General features: G+C 36.1%; 1 protein-coding gene across 3 annotated transcripts in view; it reads left to right on the forward strand.

Moving 5' to 3' along the window:
- Positions 1–20,858, forward strand: part of KIAA1328 (KIAA1328 ortholog) — a 375,101-nt gene that overhangs the window by 245,680 nt on the left and 108,563 nt on the right. For 2 of the 3 annotated variants that reach the window (XM_047794152.1, XM_047794153.1), the window contains 2 exons: positions 4,917–5,590; positions 18,826–18,933. In XM_047794152.1, the coding sequence (XP_047650108.1) occupies positions 4,917–5,590; positions 18,826–18,933 (782 nt within the window). The remainder of the gene's footprint in view (positions 1–4,916; positions 5,591–18,825; positions 18,934–20,858) is intronic. The other variant, XM_047794154.1, reaches the window with a different exon arrangement.

A 20,858-nucleotide genomic window follows, 5' to 3' on the forward strand; every position in this document is an offset into this window, starting at 1 on the left:
GAAACGCAAACTAAAACCACAATGAGATTTCACTATACATACACACCAGATTGGCTAAAAATGAAATATACTATCGGGGTTTACTGTGAATGTGAAGCAACTGGGACTCTCTTTATTTGCTGATGCAGATATAAAACAGAATGACCACTTTGGCAAACTTAATAGCTATTTCTAATTAATAAAGTCAAATGTATGCCTGTCCTGTGCCCAAGAGAAATAAATGCATATGTCTTTTGTTTTTTAAAATGGGGTTTGTATGAGAATATTCATACAGCTTTATTTACAATAGCCCTAAACTGGAAACAACCTAATCCAATAAAAGAATGAATAAACAATTTTTGCTATATTTATACAGTGAAGTACTATGCAGCAATAAAAAAGAATGAACTATTGATATATACAACAACATAGAAGATACTCGAAAATTATGTTGAGCTTAAGAAGCCAGGTACAAAAGAGTAGCATAATGTATGATTCCATTTATATGAAGTTCAACATAGGCAAAACTAATTTATAACCATAAGAGCCAGAATAATGGTTATGCCTGAGAGCGTGAGGAGGTGATATTGACTAGAAAGAGAACAAAGGAACTTTCTAGGGTGATGGAATTGTTCTATAACTTGGTCCGGGTGATGATTACATGGTTAAATGCAAGTGTAAAAATTCATCAACCTGTATACTTAAATATGTACCTTTTATTTTATAGAAGTTATGCCTCCATTTTTTACAAAATCGAATAGTTTTTAAGTTGGTGTTATATCTGAAAAATTCATATCGAATCCATATGCGTGAGACAGTTTGGGATTTTTTGTTGGTTTAATAGAAGATGTATTTGTAAATACCATGTAGAAAGCACAGAGCAGCCTCAGACAGAAAACTACATCTGTTTCATTGAGGCCCACTGTGACTTCCATGTGTCCCAGAGGCAGTATTTGTCTTAATTAATAAAATAATCAGAACTTAACAGGCAGTTTTCTATTTCTTCTCTCTTCTTCCTTAGTAGCTCATGATTTAGCCCAATCATGGATTCTAATTTTCTTTTCTTTAGTTACTGTGACCTATAACCTAATTCTAATTTTCTTTTCTTTAGTTACTGTGACCTATAACCTAACTTGAATTTTTCTGCTAAACCGATAGTCAGCCCATAGTTCTGAGAATGTACTGTGTACAAGCCCAAGTGCTCTACATATAAGGGAGTAAATATAGCCCTTACCTACAAAAATTGTTAAGGCAGAGAAGTCAGTCATAATAGTAGTAGTAATAGTAGTAGTAGAAGTAATAATAGGAAACATTTTTAAAACTGTGAACTTCATATTAAACACTATCCAAAGCACTGTATATGAATTATCTCATATAATTATCACAAGGCAGTGCAAGATGTCACTGTAAGACTGATATCCTTTGTATGAGGGAAAAAGACGAAGACCCTCTATTATCTCAGGTAGTTCAACTCTGGCCCACCTACAGACTTCACTGTAGAAAATAAAGAGAGATAACTGAACTCATTATCTTTTGAGACAGTTTGGAGATAATCTGTTGTAACTGAACATGCCCCTTGGGCATCTCACCCCTTCACCCACACACAAATACACCACGGTGTTCTCCTTGAAAGAAGTTTGGGTGAATATAAGGTTTGTTTTTCCATTTTGTAAATTAGTACCCTTATAAATTAGCACCCTTGATAATTGCCCACGTGTCTCACCACCACACTCAGTTTTGATACAGGTACTATTTTTAATCCCTGTTTAACTGTTGAGAAACCTAAGGCTCAGGCAAGTTGAATAATATGCTGTATTAGCTTTTTACTGCTTTATAACAATTACTACAAGGTTAGCAGCTAAAAATAACACACATTTACTATCTCACAGTTTTTGTGGGTCAAGAGTCTGGTACAGCTTAGTTGGGGCCTATGCTCAGAGTCTTAGAAGGCTGCAATCGAGATAACAGCAGGACTGAATTCAGTTGGGAGCTCTGGGTCCTCTTCCAAGCCCACAGAGTTATTGGCAGAATTTATTTCCTTGCATATGTATGACAGGTGCCTTGTTTTCTTGTTTACTGTTGGCTAGAAACTGCTTCAGAAGTCATTGGCACATGAGCCCCTCCATAAGACCTCCCATAACACAGTAGCTTATTTCTTCAAGGCCAGTAGGACCATCTCTGACCTTGCGGGGGCAGAGCCTCGGTTAAAGGACTTACCTGACTAAGTCTGGCCCACACAAGATAATCTCTTTTTAGTAACTCAAAGCCAGCTGATAAGGAGCCTTAGTTATATCTTTGAAGTCCTTTTTGCCACATAATGTAACATAATCATAGGATTGATATCTGGTCACATTCACAAGTTCTACCCACACTCAAGAGGAGGAGATAATATAGGATGAGTACACCAAGAGAATAGAAATCTTAGGGACCATCTTAGAATTCTGCCTACCAACATGCATAGTCACCCAGCAGGTAATTGGCAAAGCAGTATTCTCTTTGATCAGAGGCATGGATGGAAATCATCGTTACACTGCCTCTCTAAAACTTCAGTTAAGGAGTTCTCTGGTGGCTCAGTGGGTTAAAGATCCAACATTGCCACTGCAGCAGCTCGGGTCACTGGGGTTCGGTCCCTGGCCCAGGAACTTCCGCATGCTGCAGGCAAAGCCAAAAGAAAAAAAAAAGTTAACTATAAAAAAATTTTAGAAATATTCCACATACCACCATTTGTGAATAATGTAACAATCAATACCATTAAAGTAACAACTGTAAGCTATGTCAGTACCTAAAAATGCACATATGTAAATAGTGTTAAGGGGGCAAAAATGAGAACATAAAGTAATACGTACATGCTGTATAGTGTTATATTAATGATACATGGATTACAAAATATGCGATGATATAAAATAGTTGATTTAAGTGTCTGGACTTGTAAAAAATTTATCTGTCATTTCAAAGTATAATAATTCTATAAAAAGATAGTTTATCACACAAAGTAGGAAATGATAAATGTTAAATATTTCTGTTGACAGTAAGTGCTACAGACGTTCAGAGTAAGGAAGATTAATGTGAACTACAGTTTTCCTTTAGGTGTAAAAATGTTTAATTTTTTTATGAGCTAGTTCATCATAAATTTTACTCTAAAACTAGTTCATATTCTGTGGCTTATCATTTGCTTAGTGTACAAGATTGTGTATCCGCTTTGTTTTTTTGGGTTTTTTTGTCTTTTTTTTTAGGACCACACCTGTGGCATATAGAAGTTTCCAGGCTAGGGGTCAAATTGGAGCTGCAGCTGCCAACCTACACCACAGCCACAGCAACAGTGGACCAAAGCAGTATCTGCAACCTACACCACAGCTCACGGCAACCCCAGATCCTTAACTCACTGAGTGAGGCCAGGGAGTGAATCCGTGTCCTCGTGGATACTAGTCCAGTTCATTACTGCTGAGCCACCCCTGGAATTCCCATGTGTCTTCTTTGAAAAGGTCTAAGTCTTCTCCCCAGATGTGGCTCCTTCTCATTTAAATAGAACCTCCTTTAACATAATTGCTTTAGAAACTCACTTAAAATCTTAAGAGTCTTTGTAATAGCCTCTTTTATCATAAGATAGGAAACATGGTATTGCTGTATATCTGTCAGTTGACACTTTTTACCTATCAATGCATCGTTTTCAACTATTGCAAAGTAAATCAGTGGGATTTTTTTCCCCTTCTGTTAGTGATCTCAGTTACTCATTCATTCTGGGTCTCTAGAGTAGGTAACCACCTCAACCCCTTATGAATTAGTTCATATGTAAAAGTTGTGGCAAACTGAATAATGGCCTCCCAAATATGTCCATGTCCCAATTCCTGGACCTGTGAATGTCACTTTATATGGCATAAGAGATTTTGTATGACAAGAGACTTTACAGATGTGATTAAATTAAGGATTTTGAGATGAAATCATCCAGGATTACTTGGGTAAACCTGATGTAATTACAGTGATCCTCATAAGACAGACAGAGGAGGAGTCAAATGGCCCATGAAACAGACCAGTGGTTCTCAAAATGTGGTTCCATTGGCAGCAGCATCATCACCTGGGACCTTGTTAAAAATGCAGATTCTCCCATTCTGCTTTTGGGTTACTGAATTGGAAGCTCTGGGGATTAAGCCAAGCAATTCACATTTACCAAGTCCTCCAGGTCATTCTGATACATGCTCCAGCTTGAGAATCACTGATAAAAACTAAGTTTTGTTCTCCCGGATAGAACAGGCTTGACACAAAAATGCTGGGAAAGCTTACTCTACTGACCTGTCAAAGGCAATTTGCAATTTCTTCCCTTCTGCCTGAGTTCTATCAGATTGTAATCACTTGAACAGCTTAACTGAAAAATCACTTATGTTTATAGCTGAAATTAAATATGTTTTGTATTTAAATAACTGCTTTTGATTAGAATCATATTTTGCTGAAAATGGTTTTATCTGTGTGCTGTAAAGACATCTATAAAAACTCATCAAATTTCTAGCAGTAACTAACATCGTATTCAGTATAAGGTGAAATATTTTGCATCACATCTCATGCTGTGTAATGGACTAAATGGATTTCATGGCTTAGTACTCAAAATTAGACATTTTAAGACATTAACATTTAATGTTTTTCTTCTCAAAGTTAATGTTAACTGTCATTATTTGCAATTTCTGAAATCTTGCTTAAGCAGTGAGTTGCAGCACTTTCTTTTTCTTATCCATGTGGATTTTACTGAAATGAGGATTGTTTGCAGATGAGTTTAGCTTTGTGGCACATGTCTGTTTAGCTGTGTGAATACCATCATTTATTATTGATGAAAACAAAACACACAGCTCTTTGTCTTGGCAAGCATATATCGCTGATTTCTGAAAAGCCAAAAGGAACACCTCCTTCTGTTGTGCTTATTTGACAAGTGGTCTTATGGTCCCTTTTAGGTATCCAATAGAAGAGGCACTCTCCAGTCTTTATCAGTGGAACTGGATGGCTCCTACTTGAGTGCAGCCAGGCCGCAAACCTACTATCAAACCAAGCAAAAGCCTAAGTCTGCCAATCAGGACTCAGCTTTAGAAGCCCTTGTGGAATTTAGGAATAATTCTTTGAAACCAGCAGCCCTTCATTATCCCAAAGAGATTGTGGACAAAGTGCCCTCAGAGACCAGAACATGTAATCATGGATCCCCAGGGAGAAAACTAGCAGATTCAGTCCCTACAGAGAAAGCTCCACCAGAGGAATTGAAGGTGAAGGAATGCCAACACCTAAAGGCTGCTCCGTCTAGTCAGTGTTGTGGTCATAGACTTTCTGGAAATGCAGATCATGTTCATGAGAGCCAGCCTACAAACATGGCCCCTCAGCATTCCAAGACATATCCAGAATCGTGCAGTTACTGTGGGCTTTCCTGTGTGTCTCCAATGCATGGCCAAGGGGCACTGCAACCTAGTGAAACTGAAATCAAAAAGCAGCTCTCAGAAGATAGAAGGCAGCAACTTATGCTTCAGAAGATGGAGCTGGAAATTGAAAAGGAGCGCCTTCAGCACCTGCTGGCCCAGCAGGAGACAAAACTTCTCCTAAAACAGCAACAGCTTCATCAATCTAGACTGGATTATAATTGGTGAGTCCTACCTGTTCTTTCAGTGATGTCCGTAGCTTGGAGAACTCAGTGTAAAATGAGTGCTGTGTTGTTATAACAGAAGAGGAAAAGAAGTCCCTCAGGATCTTGCCTTGTCAAGATGCATACCACTATGACTTCCAAGTAAATGCCACTGTCCTTCAGGAAAGGCTTGAAATATTACCTTGTCTTCCAGAATGTTAGCTTAAAGTATCTGCTTCTGAGCAGTCCAGTGTAATTTTTGCTGGATTCCAAAGATGGTATTTTTAAATGATACTATCATTACACAAAATGCTTTGCTGTTTGATGTCTCTGTAGAACATACTGGGCACTAAATAAAAGCTCAAGATTTCAGGATGTGAAATCAGACTGTGAAGTCTGACTAGTTGTCATCATTCCATGTAACAAAGGATGGGAATCCTCTAAATTCAGCCTTTTCTGGTCATGAAACATGACCTGTTCAATAAGCAATTCTTAAATACTTATCCACATTTAACTATCCTCCCTTTAACAATTTTTTCCTAAGAACAATGTTTCAAAAAAACTAAAGTGCTATAGATATTATATTGTGTTCAACTTTGCTTTTTACATGCAGAGTCATAAAGTTTGCTGTCTTAACTTATTCAAGCAAAAATAGTTACAAATCAGACACAATTATATTTGAAACACAAGAAAATATGGCATTTATATCTCTTTTAAAAAGTAAATTTCAAGTTTTCTTAGGGAAATGGGGGGGGCGCTGTCCCTGCCATTTCCTCCTTGGTCAAACGTACCGTTTCCCCTTTATTCACATTCTTATTAGACACATAGATCATATAGACACACTTAATACTAGTGTTATTTTCTTTTACTTCTTAGAGTTTATTTTCTTTCATTTTTAGACTCTGCCTGATATTTTTAAATACTTAATTTCTTTGAAAGTTCCATTTTGCAATTTTTCCCTTCAGTATGACGCTGTTCTAAGAAGCAGAAGTGATCTTCCTTTTTCTTTTCTTTCATGATCAGTTTTATTCTTCATTGTTGAAACCTGAGGCTTTTAAAGTAAATGAAAATGAAGCCTCTTATAATAATATTGTCACCAAAGGCTGAAATGTTGCTTTGATTTTTTTTTTTTTTTCAGAGCTGCACCTGCAGCATATGGAGGTTCCCAGGCTAGGGGTCCAATCGGAGCTGTAGCCACCGGCCTATGCCACAGCCACAGCAACAGCAACATAGAATCCAAGCCACATCACTGATGTACACCACAGCTCACAGGAATGCTGGATCCTTAACCCACTGAGCAAGCCCAGGGATCAAACCTGCATCGTCATGGATACTAGTCAGATTCATTTCCACTGAGCCATGACAGGAACTCCTGTTACTTCAATTTTATGACCCCAATCTCTAATCCTCCAGTTAATGTGTAGTCTCTCCTGAGAACTTCATTCAGCAAACATTTATTGAATGCCTATGTTATGTGAGGAATGGTTCTAGGTATTTGGGATAGAAAAAGGAATTAAAGTCAGTCTTTAAAGAGGCACAGTATAGCAGGGAAGAATGTATAATTTTAGATTGGGCATCTTCATTTGAACAGCATTGCATATTCAAATAATGTTGTGTAATGATAATAAAGTCTGTATTGTTCTCTTGATCACTCTAGATTAGATGAAAGAGCTATGAAACAGAGTTTGAACAAGTTTTGTGTATAAATAAATTATAAACATTTATGCATATTATAGATTTTTTAAACTTTTTATTTTGAAACATAGATTGATAGGAGTTATAAAAATAGTATAGAGGGGTTCAATGTACCCTTCACCTAGTTTCTCCAAATTTTACATTTTATACAACTATAATATATTATGAAAATTAATAATTGGTATGTGTATGTGCAGTTCTGTGCCATTTTATCGCATATGTAGATTTGTGTAACCAGAACCACAATCAAAATACAGAACTATTTCAGCACCACCAAGGTTTCCTTTGTACGCCACTGTAAGAGTCACTCTACTTCCACAATCCCTAACCCCAGAGGACTCCTAATCTGTTGGCTATTTCTATAATTTTGTTATTTTGAGAATGTTATGTAAGAGGAATTATACAGTATGTGAAATTTTGATATTGGCTCTTCTCGTTCAACATGATGCTGCTAAGAACCATCTAGGTTGTTGGATATATTGTACATTTTTATTTCCAAGTAGTATTCCATGATATGGATATACCATGATTTGTTTAATCATTTATCTATAGAAGAACAATTAGGTTGTTTTAAGTTTTTTGATTGTTACAAATAGAGCTGCCATGTACATTTTTCTACCCATTTTTGTGTGACCTAATATTTTTGTTTCTACAAATGAAAGCTAGGAGTATGGCTACTAAATCATACAGTAAGATCATATTTAGCTTATACCACATTTAGTTTGAAATACTTTTCTATAAGTAACATATGAGAAATCACTTCTCCACATCCATGCTGGCATTTGGTATTGTCACAAATTTTAAGTTGACATATTCTAATCTATGTAAAGTGATTAGTTTGCATTTCCCTAGTGGATAGTGATAGTGAGAATCTTTTCATTTCCTTATTAGTCTTCCTTCCATTCTTTCAAGTAAATTGTCTCGTTAATATCTTTCACCATATTCTAACTGAATGGTTTGAATTGTTTTACTGTTGAGTTTTGAGAGTTCTTTATACATTCTAGGTATAAGTCCCTTGTCAGGTAGATTGCAAGTATTTTCTCCTGGCCTATACCTTGTATTTTCAATCTCTAAAAAGAATCTTTTGGAGTGCCTGTCCTGGCTCAGCTGAAATGATTCTGACTAGCCTCCATGAGGACGCAGGTTGGATCTCTGGCCTCACTCATCGAGTTAAGGATCCAGTGTTGCTGTGACCTGTGGTGTTAGGTCACAGACCTTGCTTGGATCTGGCATTGCTATGGCTGTGGTGTAGGCCGGCGGCTACAGTTCCCATTGGACCCCTAGCCTGGGAACCTCCTTATGCCATGGGTGCGGCCCTAAAAAGACAAAAAAAAAAAATCTTTCACAGAGCAAAAGTTTTTAATTTTTACAAAGTTTGATTTTTTTTAAAGTTTTATCCCTTGTTTTTATCATGAATGTTTGTTAATTTTGTCAGATACCTTTTATGTTTTAATTGGTGTGATTGTGTGATTTTTCTTTTTTAGCCTGACAGTATGGTAGATTGTATTGATTGATTGTTTAATGTTAACCTAGCCTTGCATTCCTAGAAGAAACCTCCTTGGTCAGAGTGTATAACACTTTTTACATATTACTAATTTCTATTTAATTTTATTAAGGATATTTACATCAATATTTATTAGGGATATTGGTTTGTTGTTTTCTTCTCTATATATCTTTGGTTTTGGTATCTAGGTCATACTGGTCTTGTTTATTTCATTTATTTCTTTATTACTTCCTTCTCTTTTTTTCTCAATGAATTTTATTACATTTATACTATTATTACATTTATACTTTTACAATGATCATCACAAACCAGTTATATAGCATTTCCATCCCAAACCCGCAGCCCATCCCCTCACACCCAACCTGTCTTTGGGAACCATAAGTTTTTCAAAGTGTATGAGTCAGTATCTCTTCTGAAAAGAAGTTTATTATATCCTTTTTTTAGATTCTGAATATAAGCGATAGCAAATGATATTGGTGTCTCATTGTCTAACTTCACTTAGTATGATAATTTCTAGGTCCATCCATGTTGCTGCAAATGCCATTATTTCTTTCCTTTTATGGTTGAGTAATATTCCACTGTGAATGTGTACCATGTCTTCTTTATCCACTCCTCTGTCAATGGACATTTAGGTTGCTTCCATGTCTTGGCTATTGTATACAGTGCTGCAGTGAACATTGGAATACATGTATCTTTTCAAGTCGTAGTTTTCTCTAGATGGATGCCTACGAGTGGGATTGCTGGATCAAATGGTAATTCTATTTTTAGTTTTTTGAGGAATCTCCATACTCTTTTCCATAGTGGTTGCGCCAATTTACATTCCCAATAATAGTATAATAGGGTTCTCTTTTCTCCACACCCTCTCCAGCATTTTATTGTTTATAGACTTTTTGATGATGGCCATTCTGGCTGGTGTAAGGTGGTACCTCAAAGAAGTTTTGGTTTGTATTTCTCTAATAATGAGTGATGTTGAACATCTTTTCATGTGTTTTTTGGCCATCTGTATGTCTTCTTTGGAGAATTGTATGTTTAGATCTTCTGCCCATTTTCTGATGGTGTTGTTTTTTTGGTATCGAGCTGCAGGAGGTATTTATAAATTTTAGAGTTTAATTCCTTTTTAGTCACTTCATTTGCAAATACTTTCTCCCATTCTATGTGTTCTCTTTTTGTTTTGTTTAGGGTTTCCTTTGCTGTGCATAAACTTTTAAGTTTAATTAAGTCCCATTTGTTTATTTTTGTTTTTATTGTCATTACCCTAGGAGGTGGATCTGAGAAGATATTGCCGTGGTTTATGTCAGAGAGTGTTTGGGCTATGTTTTCCTCTAAGAGTTTTATAGTATCCAGTCTTACATTTAGGTCTTTAAGCCATTTGGAGTTTATTTTTGTGTATGGTGTTAGGAAGTTTCCTAATTTCATTCTTTTACATGTAGCTATCCAGTTTTCCCAGCACCACTTACTGAAGGGACTATCTTTTCTCCATTTTATATTCTTGCCTCCTTTGTCATAGATTAGTTGACTGTAGGTGTGTGGGTTTAATTGTGGGCTTTGTGTCCTCTTTCATTGATCTGTATTTCTGCATTTGTGCCAGTATCATATGGTATTGATAACTGTAGCTTTGTTAGTATGGTCTGAGGTCAGGAAGCCTGATTCTTCCAGCTCCATTTTTCTTCCTCAGGATGTCTTTGGCTATTCTGGGCCTTTTATGCCTCCAAACAAATTTTAAAATATTTTGTTCCAGTTCTGTGAAAAATGTCCATGGTAATTTGATAGGGATTTTATTGAATCTGTAGGTTGCCTTGGGTAATATGGTCATTTTGAAAATATTGATTCTTCCAGTCCAAGAGCATGGTATGTCTTTCCATCTGTTTGTGTCATCTTTGATTTCTTTCATCAGCGTCTTATAGTTTTCAGAGTACAGGTCTTTTGTCTCTTTAGGTAGGTTTATTCCAAAGTATTTTATTCTTTTTGATGGGATGGTAAATGGGATTATTTCCCAAATTTCTCTCTCTGATCTTTTGTTGTTAGCATATAGAAATGCAGTCAATTTCTGTGTATTAATTTTGTATCCTGCAACTTTACCACATTCATTGATGAGTTCTAAAGGTTTTCTGGTAACATCTTTATGATTTTCTAGTATAGTATCATGTCATCTGCAAACAGCAATACTTTTAACCTCTTCCTTTCCCATTTGATTTCCTTTTATTTCTTTTTCTTCTTTGATTACTGTGGATAAGACTTCCAAAACTATGTTGAATACTAGTGGCAAGGGTGGACACCCTTGTCTTGTTCCTGATCTTAGCAGGGAATCTTTCAGCTTTTCACCATTGAGAATGACTTTAGCTGTGAGTTTGTCATATATGCCCTTTATTATGTTGAGGTAAGTTCCCTCTATGCCCACTTTCTGGAGGATTTTTGTCAGAAATAGGTTTGTTAAAAGTTTTATCTGCATCTCTTGAGAGGATCATAAAGTTTTTATCCTTCGGTTTGTTAATGTGGTGTATCACACTGATTGATTTGTGGATATTGGAAAAATCCTTGCATCCCTGGGATAAATCCCACTTGATCAGGCTGTACAATCCTTTTAATATATTTTTGGATTCAGTTTGCTAATATTTTGTTGAGGATTTTTGCATCTATGTTCATCAGTGATATTGGCTTATTTTCTTTTTTTGGTTTCTTTGTATGGTTTTGGTATCAGAGTGATGGTGGCCTCATAAAATAAGTTTGGGAGTATTCCTTCCTCTGCAATTTTTTGAAATAGTTTCAAAAGGATAGGTATTAGCTCTTCTCTAAATGTTTGATAGAATTCGCCTGCGAAGCCATCTGGTCCTGGACTTTTATTTGTTGGATTTTTTTTTTCTTTTGCTTTTTAGGGCCGCATCTGTGGCATGTGGAAGTTCCCAGGCTAGAACTTGAACTGGAGCTACAGCCGCTAGCCTATACCACAGCAATGTGGGATCCAGGCTGCATCTGTGACCTACACCATAGTTCACAGCAACTGAAGATCCTTAAACCCCCGAGTGAGGCCAAGGATTGAACCCACATCCTCATGGATCCTAGTTGGGTTTGTTAACTTCTGAGTCACAAAGGGAACTCCCTAGGTTATCCATTTTATTGGCGTATAGTTGCTTGTGATAATCTCTTATGATTCTTTCTATATCTGTGATGTCTGTTGTGCTTCTCCTTTTTCATTTCTAATTTTATTGATTTGAGTCCTCTCTCTGTTTTTCTTGATGAGTCTGGCTAAGGGTTTATCAATTTTATTGATCTTTTCAAAGAACCAACTTTTAGTTTCATTGATCTTTCCTATGGTTTTCTTCATTTCTATTTCATCGATTTCTCCTCTGATGTTTATGATTTCTTTCCTTCTGCTAACTTTAGATCTTGTCTGTTCCTCCCTCTCTAGTTGCTTTAGGTGTAAAGTTAGGTTATTTATTTGAGCTTTTTCTTGTTTCTGGAGGTAGTCTTGTATTGCTATAAACTTCCCTCTTAGAACCGCTTTTGCTGCATCCCATATGTTTTGGGTTATTGTATCTTTGTTGTCATTTGCTTCCAGGTATTTTTTAATTTCCTCTTTGATTTCTTCAGTGATCCATCAGTTGTTTAGTAGCATGTTGTTTAGTCTCCATGTGTTTGTGGTTTTTGCAGATTTTTTTCTTGTTGATTTCCAGTCATATAGCCTTGAGTTCAGAAAAGATGCTTGATATGACATAAATTTTCTTAAAGTTACCAAGGTTTGATTTGTGACCCAGAATGTGATCAATCCTAGACAACGTTCTGTGTGCACTTGAGAAGACTGTATTATGCTGCTTTTGGATGGAATGTTCTATAAATATCTATTAAGTCCATCTGGTCTAATGAGTCATTTAGGGCCTGTGTTTCCTTGTTAATTTTCCATCTGGATGATCTGTCCATTGCTGTACATAGGGTGTCCCCCACTATTATTGTGTTATCGCCAACTTCTCCTTTTAAGGTTGTTAGCAATTGCTTTACATATTGAGGTGATCCTATGTTGGATGCATATATGTTTACAAATCATTATATCTTCTTGGATGGATCCTTTGATCATTACATAATATCTTTTTTTTAAATTTTCTTTTCTTTTTTTTTTTAATTGTCTTTTTTTGCCATTTCTTGGGCCGCTCCCACGGCATATGGAGGTTCCCAGGCTAGGGGTCGAATCAGAGCTGTAGCCACCGGCCTACGCCAGAGCCACAGCAACACAGAATCCGAGCCGCCTCTGCAACCTACACCACAGCTCATGGCAACGCTGGATCCTTAACCCACTCAGCAAGGCCAGGGATTGAACCCACAATGTCATGGTTCCTAATCAGATTCGTTAACCACTGCGCCACGGCAGGAACTCCTACATAATATCTTTATTTGTCTCATAATATTCTTTAAGGTCTGTTTTGTCTCATATGAGTATTGCTACTCCAGCTTTCTTTTGATTTCTGTTTGCATGGAATATTTCGTTCCATCCTCTCACTTTCAGTTTGTATGTATCCTTAGAACTGAATTGGGTCTCTTGAAGACAGCATATACATGAGTCTTGTTTTTGCATCCATTCAGCCAGTCTGTGTCTTTTTATTGGGGCATTTATTCCATTTACATTAAAGTAATTATTGCTATATATGTTCTTATTGCCATTTTATTAACTGTTCTGGATTTGTTTTTGTTGCTCTTTTTTCTTCCCTTATTCTCTTGTTCTCTTCTCTTGAGGTTTGATGATGACTATCTTTAGTGTTCTGTTTGGATTGCTTTTTCTTATTTGTGTGTGTATCTATTGTAGATTTTTGGCTTGCAGTTACCCTGAAGTTTTGATATAGTAGTCTACATATAGACAAGATTGTCTTAAGTTGTTGGTCTCTTAATTGCAAGTTCATCTCCAGTGTCCTACATCTGTACCCTCTTCTTCTCATGATTTTTGATTTTGGTAGCATATTTGTGTGTGGATGATATCCTACCTTTACTATATTTATTCCTTTACTGGTGAGCCTTGTCATAATATTTTTGTTTCTAGTTGTGGTCTTTTCTTTTCCACCTAGAGAAGTTCCTTTAGTATTTGTTGTAAAGCTGGTTTAGTGGTGCTGTATTCTCTTAGCTTTTGCTTGTCTATAAAGCTTTTGAGTTCTCCTTCAAATCTGAATGACAGCCTTGCTGGGTAAAGTAATCTTGGTTGGAGGTTTTTTCCTTTCATCACTTTAAGTATATTGTGCCACTCCCTTCTGGCCTGAAGAGTTTCTGCTGAATAATCTCCCAATAACCTTACTGGGGTTCCCTTGTAGGTTGTTTGTTTATTTTCTCTAGCTGCTGCAAATAGTTGCTCTTTGTTTTTAATTTTGGTCCATTTGAGTAATATGTGTCTTGGGGTATTCCTCCTTGGGTTTATTGTATATGTTGCTCATAGTGCTTCCTGGATTTGAGTGAGTGATTCCTTTGTCATGTTGCCTAACTTCCCTAAGTTTTTGGCTGTTATCTCTTAAATATTTTTTTCTGTCCCTTTATCTCTCTCTTCTCCTTCTGGCACCCCAATAATATGGATGTTGGGGTGTTTAATTTTGTCCCAGAATTCACTTAGACTGTCTTCATTTCTTTTCAATCTTTTTTCTCTTTTCTGTACCACATCAGTGATTTCCACTAGTCTGTCCTCCACCTCATCTATTTGTTCTTCTGCCTGCTTATTCTGCTGTTGGTTTCTTCTAATGAATTTTTTATTTCAGTTATTTTATTTTGCATCTCTGCTTGCTTAATCCTTAAATCTTGTATTTCTTTTTTTTTATTTTCAGGGTTTTTTGTTTGTTTGTTTTTGTCTTTTTGCTATTTCTTTGGGCCGCTCCCACGGCATATGGAGGTTCCCAGGCTAGGGGTCGAATTGGAGCTGTAGCCACTGGCCTACGCCAGAGCCACAGCAACGCGGGATCCGAGCCGCGTCTGCAACCTACACCACAGCTCACGGCAACGCCGGATCATTAACCCACTGAGCAAGGGCAGGGACCGAACCTGCAACCTCATGGTTCCTAGTCGGATTCGTTAACCACTGCGCCACAATGGGAACTCCAAATCTTGTATTTCTTTGCTCAGTGTTTCTTGTAATTTATCAGTCTTTGCCTACAGTTTTTTCCACGATCTTGAATCATCTTCGCTATAATCAGTCTAGTCTTTTTCATGGAGGTTGATAATCTCCACATCACTTAGCTGTGTTTTCTGGGGTTTTTTTCTTGCTCCCTTATGTGAGTCATAATTCTCTGCCTTTTCATTTTATATAGATTTTTTGTATGGCCTCCTTTGTGCCAACAATAGAGTTGTAGCCCCTCTTGTTTCTAATGTCTGCCCTCCCCCCACCCCCACGGCTGAAGTTGGTATGCGGGCTTTCTCTAGGCTTCCTGATGAGAGGGACTGGTGCCTGCCTACTGGTAGGTGAAGCTGATTCTTATCCCTCTGGTGGGTGGAGCTTTGTTTCTGGGTGAGATTAGAAGTGGCTGTGTGCCTGGGGTCTTTAGTCAGCCTGTTTGCTGATGCATGGGGCTGTAATCCCACCTGGATTATTGTTTGTCCTGGGACTTCTCAACCCTGATAGGTGGGGCCAGATTTTTTTTTCCAAAATGGCCACTTCTAGAGGAGCACATATGCATGATTATTACTGAGACTTTTACCTCCAATGTCCTTCCCCCCACAATGAGCCACAGTCACCCACCTGTTTTCCCAGGAAATTCTCCAAGAAATGTAGTCAGATTTAACCCAGATTCCTATGGAGCCTCTGTTTTTCCCTGGGACCCAGTGCACATGAAAACCTGTGTGCACCTTTTAAGAATGGGGTCTCTGTTTCCCCCAGTCCCATGGAGCTCCTGCACATAAACCCCACTGGCCTTCAATGCCAGCTGCTCTGGGGCTCCTTCTCCCAATGCCATATCACCAGCTGTGGGAACCTGATGTGGGCCTCAGAACTCTTACTTCCATAGGTAAGTCTCTGTGATACAGTTACTTTCCAGTCTGTGGGCTGCCCACCCATTGTGTATGGGATTGCTTATATCAAGTAATTGCCTCTCCTACTGTCTTGATGTGGCCTCCTCTTTGTCCTCTGGGGTAGGATATCTTTTTTGTTAGTTCATATTCTATTTGGTTGAAAGTTGTTCAGCAGTTAGTTGTAATTTGGTTGCTTTTTGAGAGAAGGTAAGCTCCACTCCTTCTACTTTGCCATCTTAATTCCATCTCCTATCTCCTTCTTTCTGCTTGCTTTGGACTTATCTTATTCTTTCTCTGTCTTAAGGTAGGATCTTAAATTATTGATTTGAGAGTTTTCTTATTTTTTACCAGAAGCATTTAGTGCCATAAATTTCCCTCTCAGCCCTGTTTTGGTTATGTCTCACATATTTTGTTATGTTACTATGTTCACTAAACCTAATGTCCTCTAGGTTCATCTGTGTCATTGCAAATGGCCAAATTTCCTTTTTTCTCCTGGCTGAATGATATTCCACTGTGTGTGTGTGTGTGTGTGTGTGTGTGTGTGTCATGTCTTATTTATCTACTCAGCTGTCAAAGGACACTTCAGTTGTTTCCATATCTTGGCTATTGTGATTAGTGCTGCAGTGAACTTAGAAGTGCAGATATCTCTTTAAGACATAAGTTTCATTTCCTTCAGATAAATACTCAAGTCCCAGGTCCTATGGTAATGCTATTTTTAAATTTCTGAGGATTTTCCCTACTGTTTTCTATGACTATACCACTTCTCCACATCCTTGCCAACACTTGCTATTTCTTGTCTTTTTGACCTGCCATTGTAACCCGTGTGAGGTGATACCTTATTGAAGTTTTGATTTGCATTTCCCTGATGATTAATGATATTGAGTATCTTTTCATGTAACAGTTGGCCATGTGTATGTCCTCTTTGGAAAAATGTCTATTCATAGCCTCTGCTCATTTTTAATGATTAATTGGGTGAGGGTTATTTTGGTTTATGTGTTTTTCCTGTTGAATTATATGAGTTCTATATGTATTTTGGATATTAACTTTATCAGATATATGATTCACATATAATTTCCCCAAGTTAGCTAGAACTCCTTTTCATTTTCTTAGTGATTTCCTTTGTTTTTTGTTGTTGTTGTTATTGTTGCCTTTACTTTCAGTGTCAGATCTAAAACATCATCACCAAGACTATGTCAGTGAATACTACCTCTGTTTTCTTCTAGATATTTTATGGTTTTAGACCTTGCATTCTAGTGTTTAAAATCCATTTTGAGTTAATATTTATGTAAGGTGTAAGATAGTAGTCAAATTTCATTCCTTACACGTGGCTGTTCAGTGTTCCCAGCACCATTTATTAAAGAGACTATCCTTTCCCAATTGCATATTCTTGATGTCCTGATCAAAGATTAATTGACCATATATGCAAGGATTTATTTCTGTGTTTTCTTTTCTTTTCTGTTGGTCTTTGTGTCTGTTTTTATGCCAGTTTGTGTGCACATATGTGTGTGTGCATTTTCAGTCATTTTATTTCGCAGTTTGATTTTATATTTTTCTCACTTCTGTTTATTTACCATTTACTTTCTTTTTTCCAGTTTTATTGAGATAAAATTGACATACAGCACTACATACATTTAAGGTATACAATGTAATGATTTGACTTACATATATCAGGAAATGATTACCAAGATAAGTTTAGCAAATATCCATTATCTTATAAAGATACAAAGTTAAATAGAAATTTTTTTTCCTTTTGATGAGAACTCTTAGGGTTTCCTCTCTTAACAACTTTCACATGTAACGTACAACAGTGTTCATTATATTTATTATGTTGCACATTTTATCACTGGTACTTATTTATCTTATAACTGGAAGTTTTTACCTTTTGACTTCCTTCATCTGATTCTCCCTCCCCCTACCTGTCACCTCTAGTAGCACAGATCTGATTTTTTTTTCCTATGAGTTTGTTTGTTTTTGAAGTATAATTGACCTACAATACTATGTTAGTTCCTGATATGTAGCATAGTAATTTGACATATCTACACATTTCAGAATAACTGTCACCATACAAAGTACTAAATAATTATTGACTATATTCCCCCCACTGTACATTTCATACCCATGACTCATTTATTTTGCAACTAGATGTTTGTATCTCTTAATCTCCCTCACTTATTTCTCACCTACCTTTACCCCTTTCCCCCTGGAAGCCACCTATTTGTTCTCTATATATCTATGACTCTATTTCTTTTTAGTTATGTTTGTTCATTTGTTTTGATTTTTTTTATTCTACTTAAAAGTGAAATCATACAGTGTTTATCTTTCTCTGTCTGACTTATTTCACTTAGCATAATACCCTCCAAGTCCATCCATGTTGTTGCAAATGGCAGGATTTTATTCTTTCTTATGGCTGAGAAATATTCCATTGTATACTGCACCATCTCTATCAGTTCATATGTTAATGGACACTTAGATTTCTTTCATATCTTGGCTATTGTAGATAATTCTGCAATGAACACAGGGGTGCATATATCTTTTCTAATTAATGTTTTTGTTTTCTTCAGATAAGTACCCAAGAGTAGAATTGCTAGATCACATAGTAGTTATTTTTTTAATTTACTGAGGAATCTCCATAATGTGTTCTATAGCAGTGCCACCAACTTACACTCCCACCAACAGCGCACCAGGATTCCCTTTTCTCCATATCCTTACCAACACTTGGTATTTATTGTCGTTTTGATAATAGCTGCTCTGACAAGTATAAGGTGATACCCTATTACGGTTGTGATTTGCATTTCCCTTATAATTAGAGAAGTTAAGCATTTTTTCATGTGTCAGTTGGCCAGCTGTATGTCTTTTTTGAACAAATGTCTATACAGGTCCTCTGCCCATTTTTAAAAAATCTAGTTATTTGGTTTTTTGGTGTTGACTTGTATGCCACTGCTAGTTTGATGACTATAGCTTTGTAATACAGTTCGAAATGGAGTGTAATGTTCTCGACTTTGTTCTTCTTTCTCTAAATTTAGGTATTTGAGGTCTCATACAAATTTTAGGATTGTTTGTTCTGTTTCTGTATCTAAATTTATTTTTACAGGTTAAGAACTCAAGCTGAATTTAAGTCAAGAGAACTGGTTGCTCACAAAGAGATTACTAGACCCCAAGAGTTCAAACTGGAAATGAATGAGAGTGACTCTGGACCAAGGTAACCTTGAATGTTGGGTAAAGGCAAAAATATGTAGGACACAGATATTAAGAATATTCTTGGCATATAATTATAGCTTCATATTTGTAAATCCAGTTTTCTGATCATATGAATAAACGTGGTAAAATACAAATTAAAAATTATAAATTTTATAATTTATAGAAAAATATAATATAGAAAATAAATAAAATGTAGAAAAATATGAAGAAGGAAATAAAAGTCATTCAAATTCTACCAGTCAGAGACAATCCTTTGCGCTCTCATCCCCTTTCTATCTCTTTTATACTAATATATTCTATATTACATAGGGATTATGCTTGTACAGAATTTTATTTTTTGCTTTTTTCAGTGTATCATAATTTCTGATGTCCTATTTTAATGAATACTTGATATTAACTAATCCATTCAACAACTCTTTATTGTGTGACAACTATTACTCAGTATTTATCAACTGGTCTGTTATTAGATAATATAAAGTTTTACTATTATAAATTATTATGTGAAGCATACCTCTTTATATACATTTTTTATAGATACAGGTATAGATCCCTGTAAGTTGAATTACTAGTTTAAACTACATATTAATCCTTTTAAGATTCTTGATTCATATTACTAAATTGCTTTCCATAAAAATTAAATTTATTGGAGTTCCCATCATGGCTCAGTGGTTAATGAATCCAACTAGGAACCATGAGGTTGCGGGTTCAATCCCTGGCCTCGCTTAGTGGGTTAAGGATCTGGCATTGCCGTGAGCTGTGGTGTAGATCGCAGATGTGGCTCGGGTCCTGCATTGCTGTGGCTGTGGTGTAGGCTGGCAGCTTCAACTCTGATTAGACCCCTAGCCTGGGAACCTCCATATGCTGTGGGTGTGGCCCTGGAAAAGACCAGAAGACAAAAAAAAAAAAATTTTAAGTTAAATTTATTTACATCCATAAACCAATTTTTTGAGAATTCTTTTCTTATGAAATGTAAGGAATTTTTGGCCAGTATTTTTTTAAATACATATTTTTCCCCCCATCATCTCTATCTTCTCCTTTTGGAACTCTATTTACACGTATATTAGATCTTTAGTTATTGTCCCACTGATCCCTGACTCTCTGCTAATTTTTAAAAATCTTTTTTCTTTATTCTCCATATTAGATAATTTCTATTGTTCTAATCCTCAAATTCATCATGGCTTTTGTTATTTCCAATCTACTGGCAAGCTCATACGGTGATTTTTTTTTTTTTTTAATTTCAGATATTGGATTTTTTGGTTTTAGAATTTCCATTTGGATCTTTGTTGAAATTTATATTTCTCTGCTTAAATTTTCTAATTTATTCATTACAAGTATTTTTTTTCCTTTAAAATCCTTGTGTGCTAATTCTAAAACCTCATTCATCTTGGGGTTTGTCTCCATTGATTGACTTTTCTTTTGAGTATTAGTCATGTTCTCCTGTTTCTTTGAATGTCTCATAATTTTAGATTATTTCTTGGTGATTGTGAATAACTCTGGAATTCAGTTATGTAGGCATACCTCATTTTATTACATTTCTATTTAACATGCTTCACAAATAATTGTGTTTTTTACAAATTGAAATCTTGTGGCAACCTTGTGTTAAATAAGTGTAGCAGCACCATTTTTCCAATAGCATTTACTTACTTGTGTCTCTGTGTTACATTTTGATAATTCTTGCAATATTTCTAACATCATAATCATTATTATATTTGTTACAGTGATCAGTGATCTTTCATTTTACTATTGCAAGATTATGACTTGCTGAAAGTTTAGATGATGTTTAGCACTTTTTAGCAATAAAGTATTTTAAAATTAATGTTACTATTTTTTTAACATAATGCCGATGTACATTTAATAGACTATGGTGTACTTTTATATGCACCAGGCAACAAAAAAATTTATGTGACTCCCTTTATTGTAATATTC

Source organism: Phacochoerus africanus, chromosome 8 (genome assembly GCF_016906955.1).
Source record: "Phacochoerus africanus isolate WHEZ1 chromosome 8, ROS_Pafr_v1, whole genome shotgun sequence".
Classification (NCBI taxonomy): Eukaryota; Metazoa; Chordata; class Mammalia; order Artiodactyla; family Suidae; genus Phacochoerus; species Phacochoerus africanus.